Here is a 16,417-nt window from a genome sequence, read left to right on the forward strand (position 1 = left end):
TGTAAATCCATGTCAGGGTCAGGGGTGAGCCCTGGGCACAAACCCACAGCTCCAGCTGGTTTGGTTACAAATTATAGTTAATGCCTGTAAACTGCCCTGCTCTTATCCTTGAGAGGGGAGTCACAGCCTGACAGACTGCATTGGGCTGGAAGGGACCCTCAGAGGTCACCTTGTGCAACCCCTCTGCACAGAGCAGGGCCACCTCCAGCTACAGCAGGAGGTGAAGGCAGATGAAAAACAAACAAAATCAAGCTGAAGATGGGATGGGCACCAGCAGGAGCAGCCTGGGCTAGGGGGAGGTGTCCTTGGAAATGGATGGTCTTGAAGGTTCCTTGCAGCTCAGGCTATGATCTGAGTCAGGCTTTGGCCTCACACCTGGGGATCAGAGCTCAACCTTCAGTGAACAGCAGCCAAGCCCAACAGGACAGTGCTGGACAGGTGCAGGGGCGCTGAGGGCAGCACCAGGAGCTTTCTTGAGATCATTTTTCTGACATTTCATAGAACCAAGGAATGGTTTGGGTTAGAAAAGCCTCCCAGCACAGCCTTGTCACGTGCCAGAGCTAGCTGGGGGCAGCTCTGTGAGCCCCAGCACACAAAACACAGCTCTGCAGACCCCTGCCCCTGACCCAGGACCGCAGTGGGCAGCAGAGGGACAGCAGCAGAGACAGAGGGCAAGGGGCAGGAGGCTGCCAGGCCAGGAGATGCTAGAGGCCAGCAGAGTTCCGAGGCCAGGCCCAGGGCTGGTTACTCACATAGTCCTCATAGGCGGCAGATGGCAGGGGTGCTCTGTAGCCCAGGACAGCTGTGGTACCCCTTGTCCGGGGGGTGGGGACGCCCCTTGCCACGGGGGGCACTGGGAGGGCTCCACGGCTCACTGGTGCTCCTCTGGGGGCTTGGGCACCTCGGCCAGGCAGGGGGGGAGGAATGGCACCACCATGGTCCCTGAGGAGAGCAAAAAGAGACCTCAGCCCTTTGGAAAAGCCTCTTGAGACCATCCACCCAACCCCACCACAGGCACCCAACACCCAGGTGCCATGGCCACAGGTGCCCTGCACACCTCCAGGGACAGGGACTCTCTCCTAAAACCACCTTTGGTATATGGAGAGGCTGCCCTGAGGCCTCAGAGCTCTCTGCCCCAGGCTGAGCAACCCCAACAACTCTCAGCCTTCCACCCCAGCCCAGACCATTCTTGTGGACTCCTCTGGACCTGCTCCAACAGGCCCCTCTGCTTTCTGTGCGGGGGCCCCAGAGCTGGACACAGCACCCCAAATCAGGTCTCTAGAGGTAGACTAGAGGGGAAGAATCACCTCCCTTGACCCTCTAGTCACCCTTCTTGTTGTGCAGCCCAGGCCATGGCTGGGTCCTGGGCCGTGGGCACACACTGCCAGCTCATGCCCAGCCTCTCCTCTACAGAAAGCCCCAAGCCTCTGGTTTGCAGAGGCACTGACGGTGCCTTGACCCCTCTGGCTGTGCTGGCACTGGTGGCCACTCAGGTGCAGCACCTTGCACTTGGCCTTCTTGAATTTCATGAGGTTCCCAGAGACCCACTTCTGGAGTCTGTGAAGGTTCCCTTGCAGGACATACCTTCCTTGAAGGCAAGGGTTTGGAACTGGAGGAGGGCAGGGTTAGGCTGGACATCAGGAGGAAGTTTGCACGGTGAGGGCAGGGAGACACTGGAACAGGCTGCCCAGGGAGGTGGTTGAGGCTCAGTCCCTGAAGATATTCAAGATCAGCCTTGCTGTGCCCTGGGCAGCCTGCTCTAGCTGGAGGTGTCCCTGCTGAGTGCAGGGGGTTGGACAAGATGAGCTTGGGGGGGTCCCTTTGAAGCCCACACAGGCTTTGAGTCAGTCACTGTGCTGTTAGCAGCAATTATTAGCAAAAGGGTTTAGGGGTTTGGTTTTATTTAATATTCTCCTGCCCTCCTTGTGCTGGGGACCCCAGATCTGGCTGCAATGCTGTGGGTGGGGTCTCAGCAGAGGGGAGCAGAGGGGCAGAGTCTCCTCCCTGTGCTGCAGGTCAGTTGCCAGAGCAGCACTGTTTTGATTCTCCCCAGGGCATGCCCCTGGTCTGTCATTGGCTCGTGTCTAGGTGTTTGTTGGCACTGATTGAGGCCAGGGGCCAGCAGCAGGGCAGCGAGGGGGCAGACCTGGCAGGAGCCGTGGGGGGCACTCGGATGCCGCGGCCCCGTAGGGCCCGGCCGCGCGTGGCATCCTCGGAGCCGTTCAGGTAGGAGAGTTCCCGCAGCTGCTCCTGTCGGATCTCATCATTGTAGTCCTGCAAGACACAACAGGAGACCTGCTCAGTCTTGCTGCTCAGCTGGGACACCAAACCCACACAGGGATGGGGCTGGGTTGAGCTTCTCTGCACGGCCACCCGCGTGTGCAGAGCCACAGGGGGAGGGCACAGCTGCTCAGGACATCAGGACATCATGGAACAGTCTTGGCTGGAAGAGACCTCTAAGAGCCTCCAGCCCAACCATGCTCCAGCTATGCCCAGGCTGGGGCTAACCCATTGTGATGGTTTTAAGACTGTCTTTTTAGTTTTTCTTCACTAAGTTCGAGCAGAGAAAGTGAAAGAATGTAAATAAATCACTACTGGGTGTAAGAAAGCAAAATAATGATTGTTCTAAACACTTCCATGAGAGAGAAATGTTTAAGAGCCAGTACTCAAAACAAGACACAGGACAGTAGGGCAGTCGGGCACTCTTGCAGTCAAACCCATGGCCCTCAGCACCACATGTCTGCCTCTCAAACACCTCCAGGGATGGGGATTCAGCCACCTCCCTGGGCAGCCTGGGCCAGGTTTGGAGAACCCTTTCAGGCAAGAAGGTTCTGCTAATGTCCAACCTAACCCTCCCCTGGTACAATTCCAGGCCAGTTGCTCTCCTTCTCTCACCTGAGGCTAGGGAGCAGAGCCTAAGCCCCCCTCACTGCAGCCTCCTGCAGGGGCTGGAAGCAGATGATCTGCAGGGTCCCTTCCAGCTCAACCCACTCCCTGGTTCCATCGGCAGGGGTTGGGTGAGGCACAGTCTCTGCTGGCCACGCACCCAAGGTGGCTGCAGCTGCATCCCCACACCTGACTCTTTGCCTCTCCAATGCAGACCCAAAGTTCAGTGCAAGGCAGGAGACTGGTCTGTAGCTGAGCCCCTCCTGAACCAGGCTTCTGTTCCTGCTGCAAAGCTCCAGCAGAGCTCCGGCACCTGGCTCCAGCCCACCCACTGTGGGGGCTTGGTGGGCACTGCAAATGTTCTCAGTGGGACGTGGAAGAGCTCAATGCCCACAGCTGTGCTGAGCTGCCTAGGTAAGAGCTCCCTGAGGCCATGGCTGATGTCCGTCCATGGGTTCCTGGTCACCTACAGCCAAAGCCATCTGCTAAGGTGGCTCTTTGCCTATGTGTGGACTGGTTTGATTGCTTCACTGGGCACAAGTGCCAGGTCATAATGGATTGAGATGGGCAGCCTGCAGAGCACACCAAGTGACAACGTTTCTGCCAGAAGCCCTCCTGCATGACTCCAGCACTGCATTCCCCACACAGGCCTCTGCATTCACCCATTCTGGTTGGCACTTGTGCAAGGCCACTGTGTATGTATGCAGCCCCCTGGCAGCCAGGAATCCCCAAACCCTGCAGAAGAGAAACATCATCCAGCTGAGGCTGGAAGAGCCCAGCCTCTGGAGGAGGCACCAGCTCAGCAGGTCCCCAGCCATGAACATGATGTCCTCTCACAGACTGCAGCGGGATGGAAGGGACCCTCCAAGGTCACCTTGTCCAAGCCCCTGCACTCAGCAGGGACACCTCCAAGCAGAGCAGGCTGCCCAGGGACACATTGAGTCTGAGCTTGAATATTTCCAGGGATGGAGCCTCAAGCACCTCCCTGGGCAGCCTCTTCCAGTGTCTCCCCACCCTCACTGTGCAGAACTTCCTCCTGATGGCCATCCTCAACCTGCCCTGCTCCAGTTCCAAACCTTTGCCTCTTGTCCTATCCCCACAGCCTAAACAGTCCCTCCCCAGCCTGCCTGCAGCTCCCCTGCAGATATTGAAATGCAGCTCTGAGGTCTCCCTGGAGCCTTCTCTTCTCCAGTCAGGGCACAGCCCCAACTCTCCCAGCCTGTCCTGACAGCAGAGGTTCTCCATCCGTCTGATCATCTTTATGGCCTCTTCTGGACCCTCTCCATCAGCTCCAGGTCTCTCTTGTGCTAGAGGTCCACAGCTGGACCCAGCCCTGCAGGTGAGGTCTCCCCAGAGCAGAGAGGCAGGATCCCCTCTCTCCATCTGGCCATGCTGCTTTGGATGCAGCTCAGGCAGCTTCCACCTGCCCAAGGTCTGTCTGAAAAAGAAACCTCAGTTGCGTGGAGAACCTCTGGAGACAGAGACATGGCAAGCAGCAGTCTGAAGGCTGCAGGCAGACTGAGTCTCAGCTTCACAATGCCCATGGGGCAGAAGACGAGCAGACAGAAGCTGGAGCCACATTCTGGAGCCCTGGGGGCAGCTAACAGCTGGGGGATTTGGCAGTGTGTCACAGAGCAGCAAGCCCAGCATGGCTGCCACCCTGGCTCCTGTAGCAGGCTGCAGCTAGAGAGCAGCAGCACTAGAGCTGATTGGCACCATCAGAGCTACCTGGGGCATTGCACTCCACCAGCAGCAGGGCAGGAAGGGGAGGCCTGACTCACTCCTTGGGGGCTGGAGAGAGGCTGCTGGCCTCAGAGTGCAAACTGTGAGACTGAGACTTCAGCTCTGACCCTTCAGTCTCTACAGGAACAAAGCAAAGCAAGCCTCATCTAACTGCACAATGGATCTACCAGGACCATGGAACAGTGCGCCAGGGGAGGGTTAGATTGGAGAGCTGGAAAGATTTCTTTGCTGCAAGAGTGGTCAGGGACTGGCAGAGGCTGCCCAAGGGGGTGGCAGAGTCTCCATGCCTGGAGGTGTTCCAGAGAGGTGTGGCCATGGCGCCTGGGGCCAGGGTTTGGTAGCCATGGTGAGGTTGGGTTGGTGGTTGAGCTGGGTGGTCTCAGAGGGCTTTCCCAATCCAGACAAGTCTCTGGTTCTCTAGGCAGTAGCACAGGCAGAAGACAGAGCTTCCAAGGAGGAAGCCCACCAGCAGGCAGAGGGCATCCCAGGGGGCACTTACAGGAACGAGGAACTTCTTGATCTCCTCCAGGGCGTGGCTCATGCGGGAGTAGGCCTCCCCGGGCGGTGCGAAGACCTCGATCAGCACGTGGAGCTCCTCGCTCAGGTGCGCGAACCTGGCCTCCCCGCTCTGCCTCAGCTCCTCCTCCTGGGGACAACACAGAGGTGGGGCTGCTCAGGACTGCAGGCCTCCTGCCTCTGCTGTGCTTGGGCACTGGGAGAGAAGGTGGCAAGGGGAGAGGACGCAGGCAAGGCTGCTGGAGCCCTGAGGAAATCAAAGTGCAGCAGCAGCCACCTAGAGACATGCAAATCAGTCTGGAGAGTCTGAGGGACAAACCCAGGCCACTGTCATCTACAGCAGCTTTCCAGCAGCGCAGGGACAATGTGCTAAAGGCTCCAGGAGTGATCACTTGGAGATGAAAGCCTTCGTGGCAGAGCTGCAGGCAGCTCTGACCCCCAGCTGCTCACAAAAACACAGAGATCCAGCTGAGTGCCTGGGAGCAGTGTAATGAATGCTGCTGCTTATTAAATCTGCAAGCTCTGAGATCAGGAAAGGCCTTGGGCTGGAAGGGACCCTAAAGATCATCCCAGTTCCAACCTCCTGCCGTGGGCAGGAACACCTCCCACCAGGCCCTGTTGCTCAAGGTCCCATCCAGCCTGGCCTGGAACACCTCCAGGAAGGAGACATCCACAGTCTCCCTGGGCAACCTGTTCCAGTGTCTCCCCACCCTCACTCTGAAGAATTTCTTCCTCCTCTCCAGTCTCCATCTCCCTTATCCCAGCTCAAAGTCACTGTCCCTCATCCTGTCACAAGTTGAGTGAGTATCTGTGGGCTGTACATGTTAGTGTTGATAGACTCACAGAACTGTTTGGGTTGGCAAAGCCCTGTGAGACCACCCAGTCCAACCACCAACCCAACCCCACCATGGCCACCAAACTCTGGTCCCAAGTGCCATGGCCACACCTTTCTGGAACACCTCCAGGGATGGGGATTCCACCACCTCCCTGGGCAGCCTCTGCCAGTCCCTGACCACTCTCGCAGTGAAGATATTTTTCCTGCTGCCCAAGCTAAGCGTCCCCTCTGACAATGGACTCACACTGCTGCTCCCAAGTTACCTCACTGGGGAGGAGAGAGGGAGCTGAAGGAGCAGCCTGAGAGTGGCTCCATTAGAAAGCATCCAGACAATTGGCTGTGGCTGCTCCATAGCTGTGAGCTGGATGTGAGTGAAGAGCAACATCTCAGCTAGGGAGTTACGAAAGAGACAGGCTTCAGGTTCCACCACAGCTTGAGCTGCCCTCATTTTGAGTGCACCACTTGTGCTGAGCATTAATTGCATCAAAGGAGGGCTTGGAAGCCAAAGATGTCTCAGTGGAGAAGCCACAGAGAGCAATCAAAGGCCACAAGAGAGCCCAGCTGCGTCTCCTGCATTGCTGACCACCTAGCTGAGAGGTGTCCCTGCCCATGGTGGGGAGGGGATGATGTCTGAGGTTCCTTTCCAACCCAAACCATCCCATGACTCTTGTTGATTTACTCTTGTAAATCTGCACAGATTGCCTTAAAGCTCCTTTTAGCAGCCATAAGGGACTGCAGGTTGCTCAAAAACTGCAGCAGGAAAAAGTCCCAGCTCTGAAGGCATATTAATATTGGGTGGATCAATGGGAAAGCATCAGCAATCAGCCAGGAAAGGAATCCAGAGAGCACCCAACGGCTCTGCAAAGGAGAACACTGAACCCTGATGGAGATGCTCCAAGCACAATCACATCCAGCTCAGCTGTCCAAACCCAACTCACCAACCTCTCCTGCTAGGGACTCCAGTGAAGACTCCAAAGAGCTGCTGCTGCCACTCTGCTTTTTTAATTATCCCCTTTAATTGTCTGCTCTGTGATTTACCTCCCTGCAGAGCTGTCCCTGGAGTGGCAGCCCAGAACTCCTGTCAACAGTAACCCATTAGATGATATTAAAAGAATTCATCATATTGCTCAAGATGACACCAGGCATGGATAACAGTTACCAGCACTGCTACAGAGAATCCAGGGCAGCTCCTCCTGCCTTTATCCTTTTGTGACACAGCAAGGACACCATCACCAGCCAGAGCTCTAGCAGAGCAAACCTGCTCCTTAGGAAGCCCCAACTAGATCAATCAACCCAGGAGGAACATCACCATGAAGCAAAGCTCAGGAAGTCTTCAGGAAGCCCCATGGGTTCCAGGTGGTGTCCACTGTCCGTTGTCCTGGCACAGGACACCACTGAACAGAGCCTGGCCCCTTCCTGCCCCAAACCCCTCAGATATTTGCAGGCATTGGTCAGATCCCCTTTCAGCCTTCTCCTGTCCACCAGCACTCCCAGGTCCTTCTCAGTAGAGCTGCTCCCCAGCAGGTCAGCTATCCTGGTGCAGAGGTTGTTCCTCCACAGGTGCAGGATCCTACACGTGCCCCTGTTGAACCTCCTGAGATCCCACCTTCACCCAGCTCTCAGCCTGACCAAGCCTCCTGAGGTCCCACCTTCACCCAGCTCTCAGCCTGACCAAGCCACAACTCTACAGCTGCTGTTCCTCAGCAGAAGCAGACTCCTGAAAGATCAATCCCAGCTTTAATCTGGGTTTCCTTTAGGTGGAACGCAGCAATTGTGGAGGCCTCCATCTCCACAGGAAGCAAGGTTTGAGTAGCAAGAGAAAAGCTCTCCTGAAGCAGTTGATGGAACTGGAAAAAAACAAAGGAGTCCTGCAGTCAGAGGCTGTTCTGGGCCCGTTCCCTGGGTGGTGAACAAGCAGAGAGGCAATGCAGGTGTAAGAGCTGAGGCACAAAGGGTTTGGCACAACTGGATCACAGACAGTACCTTGGCTTTGTCCCTCATGGATCCTTTCCCCAGGATGGACATTTTGGCACCTGTCTCTTCTTGTAACCTCTTCAAGGAGTTTCCTCTTGGTCCAAGCAATTTCCCAACAAAATTGAACTAGAAAGCAGAGAACAGAAGTGTTTCAGAGAGGGAGGCTGTGGGAAACCTCCAGAAGTTTATAGACCAGCTGTCCTGCTCTGCTGAGACCCCACCTCAAACACTGCCTCCAGCTCTGCTGTCCCCAGCAGGAGAAGGAGACAGAGCTGCTGCAGAGGGTCCAGAGGAGGCCACAAGGATGATCCAAGGGCTGGAGCAGCAATGCTGTGAGGCCAGGCTGAGGGAGCTGGGGGTGTGCAGCATGGAGAGGAGAAGGCTCCTGGGGGACCTTAGAGCTGCCTGCCAGGACCTGAAGGGATCCTGCAGGAAGGCTGCAGAGGGACTTCTCATGAGGGTGTCTGGAGACAGGCCAAGGGGGAATGGTTTGGAGCTGAGGCAGAGCAGGGTCAGACTGGAGCTGAGGAAGAAGTTCTTCAGTGCCAGGGTGGTGAGACTCTGGCACAGGCTGCCCAGGAAGGCTGTGGCTGCCTCCTGCCTGGGGGTGTTCAAGGCCAGGCTGGATGAGGCCTTGAGCAGCTGAGTCTAGCTGAGAGGTGTCCCTGGGCATGGCAGGCGGGTGAACAAGATGCTCTCTGAGGTCCCTTCCAACTCAACCATTCCATGAAGCCATTGTATGATTTGTTGTTCCCTTGCAGCACAGAGCTCTAAGCTCCACTTCTCTCCAGAACACGAACTCCATTTACCAGCAGGGAGGGGCTGGACTCCTCCAGGACATCCCCACCACAGTGCTGTTCCCAGCATCAAGATTCAAGCCTCAGCCCAGGGGCAGTGATGGACACAGCCAGAGGAGGATTTGTGTCCCTCCTGCAGCAGCCCAGCCCCATCCCTGCTGCAGCTGAGCAGCTCTGATTCACAACCAGCTTGAATGGGGCTGTACAAGCAGCAACACAAAGGAGGAGTGTTGGTGTCAGTGCCTGCTGCTCTCTGCTGCACAGATCAGAGCAGGGCAGCAGAGCCCCCATAAATAAAGCCTGGGACAGACAAATGTCTGCAGCTGGAAGATAAAGCAGCACAACGCTGGTAGCAGGGATTAGTTTTGTCTAGAAACACAAAGTAGAGCAGCCTGGGCTCGGCAGCACAGGGCGGGGCTGCTGCTCCTGGCTCTGCTCATCCCTGCCGCGCTGCCACACAAAGGGTCTGTCCGTCCTGAGCCACACGGGAGAGAAAGAGAGTCCAAATTCAGTCCTGGGCTAAAGAACATTCCCAGAAGGGTGGGCATGGAAGTGACCTCCGAAGATCATCCAGTCCAAACCCCTGGAAGCCCCTCAAGGGCCTCCAAATTCAGTGTTCTGTGGGAAAATGCAGCTCCTGGAGAGCTGTGTGCCAGGGGAAGGTTGACAGGGCCAAGGCCACATCAGGCAGGAATCTCATGTGAGTAGCAAGGTTGGGCTCATCAGAGCTCCTGCTTGGAAGACTGCTCTGAGAAGTGAACTCTTTTAATGACTCTTTCTTCAGTCTGGAGAAGTGTTGGGAGCTCAGATTTGGGGGCAGCTTGCAGAAGATGCTGCAGCAGTCGTGTGGCTGACAGCAGGCATCTGAACCTGGAATGAAAACAGACTATTGGCAGAGGTCCACGAAGCAGATGGTCAGCAGTTCCACCAAACCCCTGCCAGACACCAGTCTGCTCTGAAAGAGCAAACCCCCTCCTCTTCCATTGCATGTGTAGCAGCTTCCTGGCCCAGTTTGGTAATGAGTTGTGCTATTGGAACAAAATGCTGGAAACCAGCCTTGAAAGTCAAATCAATGCTCAGATTGTGAAAGAAGAATCAGGTTTGGGTCTGATGTGTCTGAACTCAGACTTCCTCACCTCAGGACAACCTCAGCAGCTCCAGCAGTGTGATTCCTGTCACCTGCCACCCTGCCACTCCTGTGTCCTCTGCTCTCTCTGGAACTCGGGGCTCAGGTGGCTGAGAAGCAGCCAAGGGACACAGCCGCAGGTTGCAGGGGCTTGGAAGGGACCCTCCAAGGGCATCTTGTCCACCCCCCTGCAGGCAGCAGGGACACCTCCAGCTAGAGCAGGCTGCCCAGTTGAACACCTCCAGGGAGGGGACATCCACAGCCTCCCTGGGCAGCCTGTTCCAGTGTCTCCTCATCCTCACTGCCAAGAATTTCCTTCTCATTTCCAGCCTCAATCTGCCCTGAGCTGTTGTCAGAGCAGCCACCAGACCAAGCCCATAGAACCATAGACTCATTTGGGTTGGCAAAGCCCTTCATGCGCATCCAGTCCAACCATTCTCTAGCTGCCCAGGCTGGAGCTGACCCATGGCCCTCAGCACCACATCTCTGCCTCTCAAACAGCCCCAGGAATGGGCGTTCAGCCACCTCCCTGAGCAGCCTGGGCCAGGCTTGGAGAACCCTTTCAGTCAAGAAGATTCTTCTGACATCCAACCTAAAGCTCCCCGGGTGCCACCTGAGGCCATGACTGATGCCAGCCCACGTCTCTAAAGAGTGGAGCTGCTCTCGGGGCTGTCCATGAACAGAGTGCAGAAGAAGAGCCAAGTTGTTGAAGAGTGCAGCACATGCTGAGCTCACAATAGCCAGCCTGAGCCATGCTCCAGTGAGTCAAGCACAAGAGGTCACCTGAGGACAAAAAGCAACCTGTCTTTTAATGTTCCACCCAGCCAAGCCTGAAGCAGTCAGCTTTGACTACTGAAAAATAAGCGAGGCAGAAGGTAAATGATAAGGAGCTCTTGGAATCCTGTTGCCAAGCTCATCTCAGCTGTAGGACATTTATCCCCAGTGGTGCTGCTAGCAGCCCAGGCTGCAGAAGGCACCACCAAGCTCACTAGTGAGGAGGTTTGCACAGGTATGGAAGAAGGCACTGAACCTACAGCACTGAAAAGCACAATCAACATGTGGCTAATTGGGCTCCTTCCTCCCACAGGCAGCAATTCCCTGGTCAGAGCGATAAACACCATCTGCTCCTGGCTAGCTGGCAGCAGCCCATCAGCATCTCTCCAACTGCAAGAGTCTGGAACGCCAAAGGAAAAGCTGAAGAGACCTTCCAATCTGCCATGGGAAATGGCCTGAAATGGTGCCAAGGGAGGGTGAGCATGAGGAAGAATTTTTTGCTGCAAGAGTGGTCAGAGAAGAAAACAAGAAAGAGCTGGGACCTACTGCCTTGGATGTCAGCCTGCAGGCTGAAGTGGGACAGGGGACAAGTCCCAGCCAGTGATGCTCTTTCATGCTCTCAGCACAGCCCAGGGAGAGCACAGAGTGGCACTGCCTCATGTGCCACCTATCATAACCATGGTTGGAAGGAACCTCACAGCTCACCTTGTTCCACCCTCCCCACCATGCCCAGGGACACCTCTCAGCTGGACTCACCTGCTCCTGGCCTTATCCAGCCTGGCCTTGAACACCCCCGGCAGGAGGCAGCCACAGCCTTCCTGGGCAGCCTGTGCCAGAGTCTCACCACCCTGGCACTGAAGAACTTCTGCCTCAGCTCCAAACCATTGCCCCTTGTCCAGCCTGTGCCAGTGCCTGCCCACCAGTCACAGGTCCCAGCCAGTTCCAGATGCAGGCATCTGTTGGCTTTTGCAGGAGGAAGATGAATTCAAGTCCCTTAGTTTGACTTCTGCCTTTGAAAAGCACCAAATTTATGGGCAGTGGGAGGGTGAAGAAGTGGAGCTGTGCAGCCATGAAGGCTTAGCTGCACAATATCCATAATAAATGGCTACTTTATCCACAATAAATATTTAATTGATGCAGAATAAATATTTCATCTCTCCAAAATAAATATTTAATATTTCTTTTATCTTGACAGGATTTCCAGGCAGCTGGAAGGCCTGGATGTGAGGCAGCTGGCAAACTGCTTAATAATTATTGTGGGGAGCACTGAAGAGCTGATGATTATCACCATAAAAGCAAGAAAATTGGTTTATAGCAAATTATAAGACGAGCAATGAGTGAAAAATGACTCAGAGCTGTTCACAGCCCCGGCTTTATGGCAAGGCTGAAGAAAATATGACACAAACATCCTTTCAGTGCCACAATTCCCCTTCTTTTGCACAATCTGAGGCTTTTGGGAGAGAAATCTCTGCCATGAAAGGGAATTACTGAAAGACTGAATGTGCCCAGCTGCTCCTGCTTCCCATGGAGCATGCTGGCAAGTGCTGGGATGTCAGCTGCTCAATGGCAGCTTTCAGGGCTGATCAATACCTTCAATCTGACACTAAAAGGGATTTTTACATCAGGATGCATACAAAGAAATCTGAAATTAACCCCATCCAAAAGCTTCTCCTGTCACCCTAGAGTGGCTCAGGTTGCAAGGGAGCTCAGAGCTCATCTTCTCCAACCTCCCCACCATGCCCAGGGACACCTCTCAGCTAGAATCAGCTGCTAAGGCCTCATCCAGCCTGGCCTTGAACACCCCCAGGCAGGAGGCAGCCACAGCCTTCCTGGGCAGCCTGTGCCAGAGTCTCACCACCCTGGCACTGAAGAACTTCTTCCTCAGCTCCAGTCTGACCCTGCTCTGCCTCAGCTCCAAATCATTTCCCCTTGGCCTGTCTCCAGACACCCCCAGGAAAAGTCCCTCTGCAGCCTTCCTGCAGGATCCCTTCAGGTCCTGGCAGGCAGCTCTAAGGTCCCCCTGGAGTCTTCTCCTCTGCAGGCTGAACACCCCCAGCTCCCTCAACCTGGCCTCACAGCAGAGCTGCTCCAGCCCTTGGATCCTCCTTGTGGCCTCCTCTGAACTCACTTCAGCAGCTCTGTCTCCTTCTCCTGCTGGGGACAGCAGAGCTGGAGGCAGTGTTTGAGATGGGGTCTCAGCAGAGCAGAGCCCAGGGGCAGAATCCCCTCTCCTGCCCTGCTGCCCACACTCCTCTGGCTGCAGCCTGGCACGCAGCTGCCTGCTGGGCTGCAGGAGGGCACTGCTGGCTCCTGGGGAGCTGCTCAGCACCCAACCCCCCCAAGGCTCTTCCTTCAGGGCTGCTCTCAAGCCACTCTGCACCCAGCCTGGATTGGTGACTGGCCAACCTGGATCTGCGCCTCTCATTTCACTGTCATCAGAGCCGCCGCTGAGCAGGGAGCCAGAGGTAATCAATGGGACAGCATCTGCCAGCAGAGCTGAGAGCAGTGTCTGAAAACAAAGGCTGCAAACCACCCACTAAGCACAAACACTTACTGGGAGCTGTAAAGATCTTCCCAAGCTCTACAGAGTGGTTCCCAGCAACTTCAGTACCTGAAGAACTCCAGGAGAGCTGGGGAGGGACTTCTGACAAGGGCTGAGAGGGCCAGGATGAGGGACAATGGCTTTGAGCTGGGAGACGGGACACTCAGACTGGAGAGGAGGAAGAAATTCTTCAGGGTGAGGGTGGGGAGACACTGGCACAGGTTCCTCAGGGAGGCTGTGGATGTCTCCTCCCTGGAGGTGTTCCAGGCCAGGCTGGATGAGACCTTGAGCAACCTGGGCTGGTGGGATGTGTCCCTGCCCTCGGCAAGGGGTTGGAACTGGGAGATCTTTAGGGTCTCTTCCAACCCAACCTATTCCCTGATCTCTAGTCCGGGATATTCTAACCCATTCTTGCAGACCCTGCCCTGTGTCACTCCTTGTGTTGTTTTAACACAAACTCTTCCCCAACAGCTTCATCAGGAACCTGTAAGCATCACCTCTGATGTTCCTTCCCATGCAGCCTACTGTCCATATGTCCCTGGGTTACCTGCAGGCTTCCCAGCAGGCAGCAGCAAGCTGGCAGCAAGAGGGATGGGCTGGCTGGCAGGGAATTTCCATGCTCCAGCTCATGCATCACCACACCTCTGGAATGAGGAGGAGAGGATGCTTACTCAGGGGGGCTAATCAGAGCCTCTGCAATGCTTCAGTGACCCAAAATGCACTGAAATTTGCACAAGTGCTTCTCCTGCCTTCAAGACAAATGGGGATGGGGGGGCTCATTTAATTCCTCTCAATTACAACTTGCTCTGCAAGAGAAAACCCTGGTGAGCAGCCAGAGAAGGCAGGACACAAACAGAAGGGAAGTGATCGCCGTGGAGAACATACCTGAAGGGTTTGCAGAGACTAAAGATCACAAATGACCTTCAATTCAGGGTTCAGTTTGGGCCCTCACTCCCAGAAGGACATGGAGGGGCTGGAGCAGATCCAGAGTAGGGCAACCAAGCTGGGGAAGGGTCTGGAGGACAGGGCTGGGGAGGAGCAGCTGAGGGAGCTGGGGCTGTTCAGTGTGGAGAAGAGGAGGGTGAGGGGAGACCTCCTTGCTCTCTACAGCTCCCTGAGAGAAGGCTGCAGGGAGCTGGGGATTGGGCTCTGCTCCCTAGTCTGAGGTCATAGAAGGAGAAGAAATGTCCTGGAATTGTGCCAGGGGAGGGTTAAGTTGGAGAGGAGAAAAAATTTCCTTGCTGTAAGAGTGGTCAGGGACTGGCAGAGGCTGCCCAGGGTGGTGGTAGAGTCCCCATCCCTGGAGGTGTTCAAGGCCAGGCTGGATGAGGCCCTGAGCAACCTGGGCTGGTGGGAAGTGTCCCTGCCCATGGCAGAGGGTTGGGAACTGGATGGTCTTGGAGAGTCCTTTCCAACCCAACCCATTCCATGGATCTCTGGAGTTCACTGCCTCTCCACTCCCTTGACTTATTGGCTCTCTACAGTCACTCTGCACTGCCTCTAAGCACAGATACTCTCCTACCCAGTGATAAATCCCATGGAGGTGGCTCCACACCCCAGGATGGATGGGGTCTTTTTTATTCATGAAGCTGGCTGTCAGGCTCAGCTGAAAAATGTGAAGCATCTCATATGGATTCATTCCACAGCCCAGGAGAAGGGCTGTGCAGTGCCAGGGCTGGCTACACCTCTGCTCCCTGCTCTGGCCATCAGCTCCAGAGCTGTGCCACACAGTGACCTGGAGCTGCCCCTGCTGGGGATCCAATCTGAGAGCTGGCAAACAGACTGGGTGCAGGACACAGCAGCCACCACTCACACAGGAGCTGCTGCCTCTTCTAAACACTCCTAACAAACCCTAGCACCCCTGAAGCTTCACAGCCACCATTGCCCTGCTGCACCCTGGGGACAGGGCTGCATAGTGCCATTGGTGGCGCCTCAGCATCTTCCCAACCCTGGGCTGAGCAATCTGCTTTTGGCTTTAAACCAGGGCAAGGGGTACCAGGTACAAAACTGAGCCACAGAACCCTAGAACTGGTGAACTTGGAGCAGACCTCTGAGGTCCTCAAATCCAACCACCTGCCCAGAAGTCAGATTCCCACCACTGCTGCTAAGGCACTGCCCCTGAACCATGTCCTCTGAGTCCCTTAAACACCTCCAGGGATGCTGACCTCACCACCTCCCTGGGCAGCCTGGCCAGTGCCTATGAACAGCAGAAGTTCCACCTAAGCACGAGGAGGAACTTCTTCAGTTGAAGCGGGGAGGAGCACTGGAGCAGGCTGCCCAGAGACGTTTTGCATTCAGAACCTGCCTGGATGTGTTCCTGTGTGACCTTCTGTAGGTGGCTCTGCCTTAGCAGGGGAGGTGGACCCAGTGATCTCCAGAGGTCCCTTCCAGTCCCTGCCATTCTGTGACTGTGACTCCTGTTCTTCTGCAGTTTAGAGAATGCTCCTTCTTTCCCTCAGAAAGAGAGGTTCGGGATGTGTTCCTGCAGCACTCCCCGAAAGCCACACACATGACTGTCCCTGTGAGCTCTCCAGCAGGACCAGGGAGTGCTGAGGGAAGGTTTGAACTGAAAATTGCCTGCAAACCAAGAGGGTCCCTGAAGAGGAACACCCCAGCATGTCCCGAGTCTCACACCTGCAAGTGCTCAGCAGGAGTCCCTGTGCTGGCTGGGTGAACCTCCAGCCTGACCTGAGTCCTTAGCAGGCTCCAGAGCTACAAAACCAAGGCATGGGGAGGGGAAGGGAAGCTGGACACAAGGGAAGCACATCCTACAGACTATCACCATCCAGCCTGAGAGGACCCTCTGACCTTTCAGAGACACCAGGAATACCTCAGACACCCAGGTGAAGAGAGCCAGCACCTTCCAGAGAACCTTTCCAGAGGAGCCACAGAGCCAGAGAGACTTTCCCAAGGGCTCTCCATAGCTGTGGTCAGGTTCTGCATTCTGGTGGCACTGCCAAGAGTGCAGTTGGTGCCTTTGTGAGATGCTTTCATTTCACTAACTTTAGAATTCATAGGATCGTGGAATACTTTGGGTTGGAAGGAAGGGACCTTCAGGATCATCCAGTGCCAACCCCTGCCATGGGCAGGGACACCTCCCACCAGCCCAGGCTGCTCAAGGCCTCATCCAGCCTGGCCTTGAACATTTCCAAGGAGAGCATCCACAGCCTCCCTGGGCAACTTGTTCCATTGTCTCCCCACCCTCACTCTGAAGAATTTCTTCC

The 16,417-nt window shown here is 55.6% G+C and overlaps 1 protein-coding gene across 1 annotated transcript in view; it reads right to left on the minus strand.

Moving 5' to 3' along the window:
• KHDRBS2 (KH RNA binding domain containing, signal transduction associated 2) overlaps positions 1-16,417 on the minus strand; it is a 47,267-nt gene that overhangs the window by 15,950 nt on the left and 14,900 nt on the right. Inside the window, exons 3-6 of the mRNA XM_054397578.1 lie at positions 7,964-8,080; positions 5,129-5,275; positions 2,147-2,274; positions 753-942 (exon numbers count right to left, since the gene is read on the minus strand). Of these exons, the coding sequence (XP_054253553.1) occupies positions 753-942; positions 2,147-2,274; positions 5,129-5,275; positions 7,964-8,080 (582 nt within the window). The remainder of the gene's footprint in view (positions 1-752; positions 943-2,146; positions 2,275-5,128; positions 5,276-7,963; positions 8,081-16,417) is intronic.

The sequence above is a fragment of the Indicator indicator genome, chromosome 2 (assembly GCF_027791375.1).
Source record: "Indicator indicator isolate 239-I01 chromosome 2, UM_Iind_1.1, whole genome shotgun sequence".
Classification (NCBI taxonomy): Eukaryota; Metazoa; Chordata; class Aves; order Piciformes; family Indicatoridae; genus Indicator; species Indicator indicator.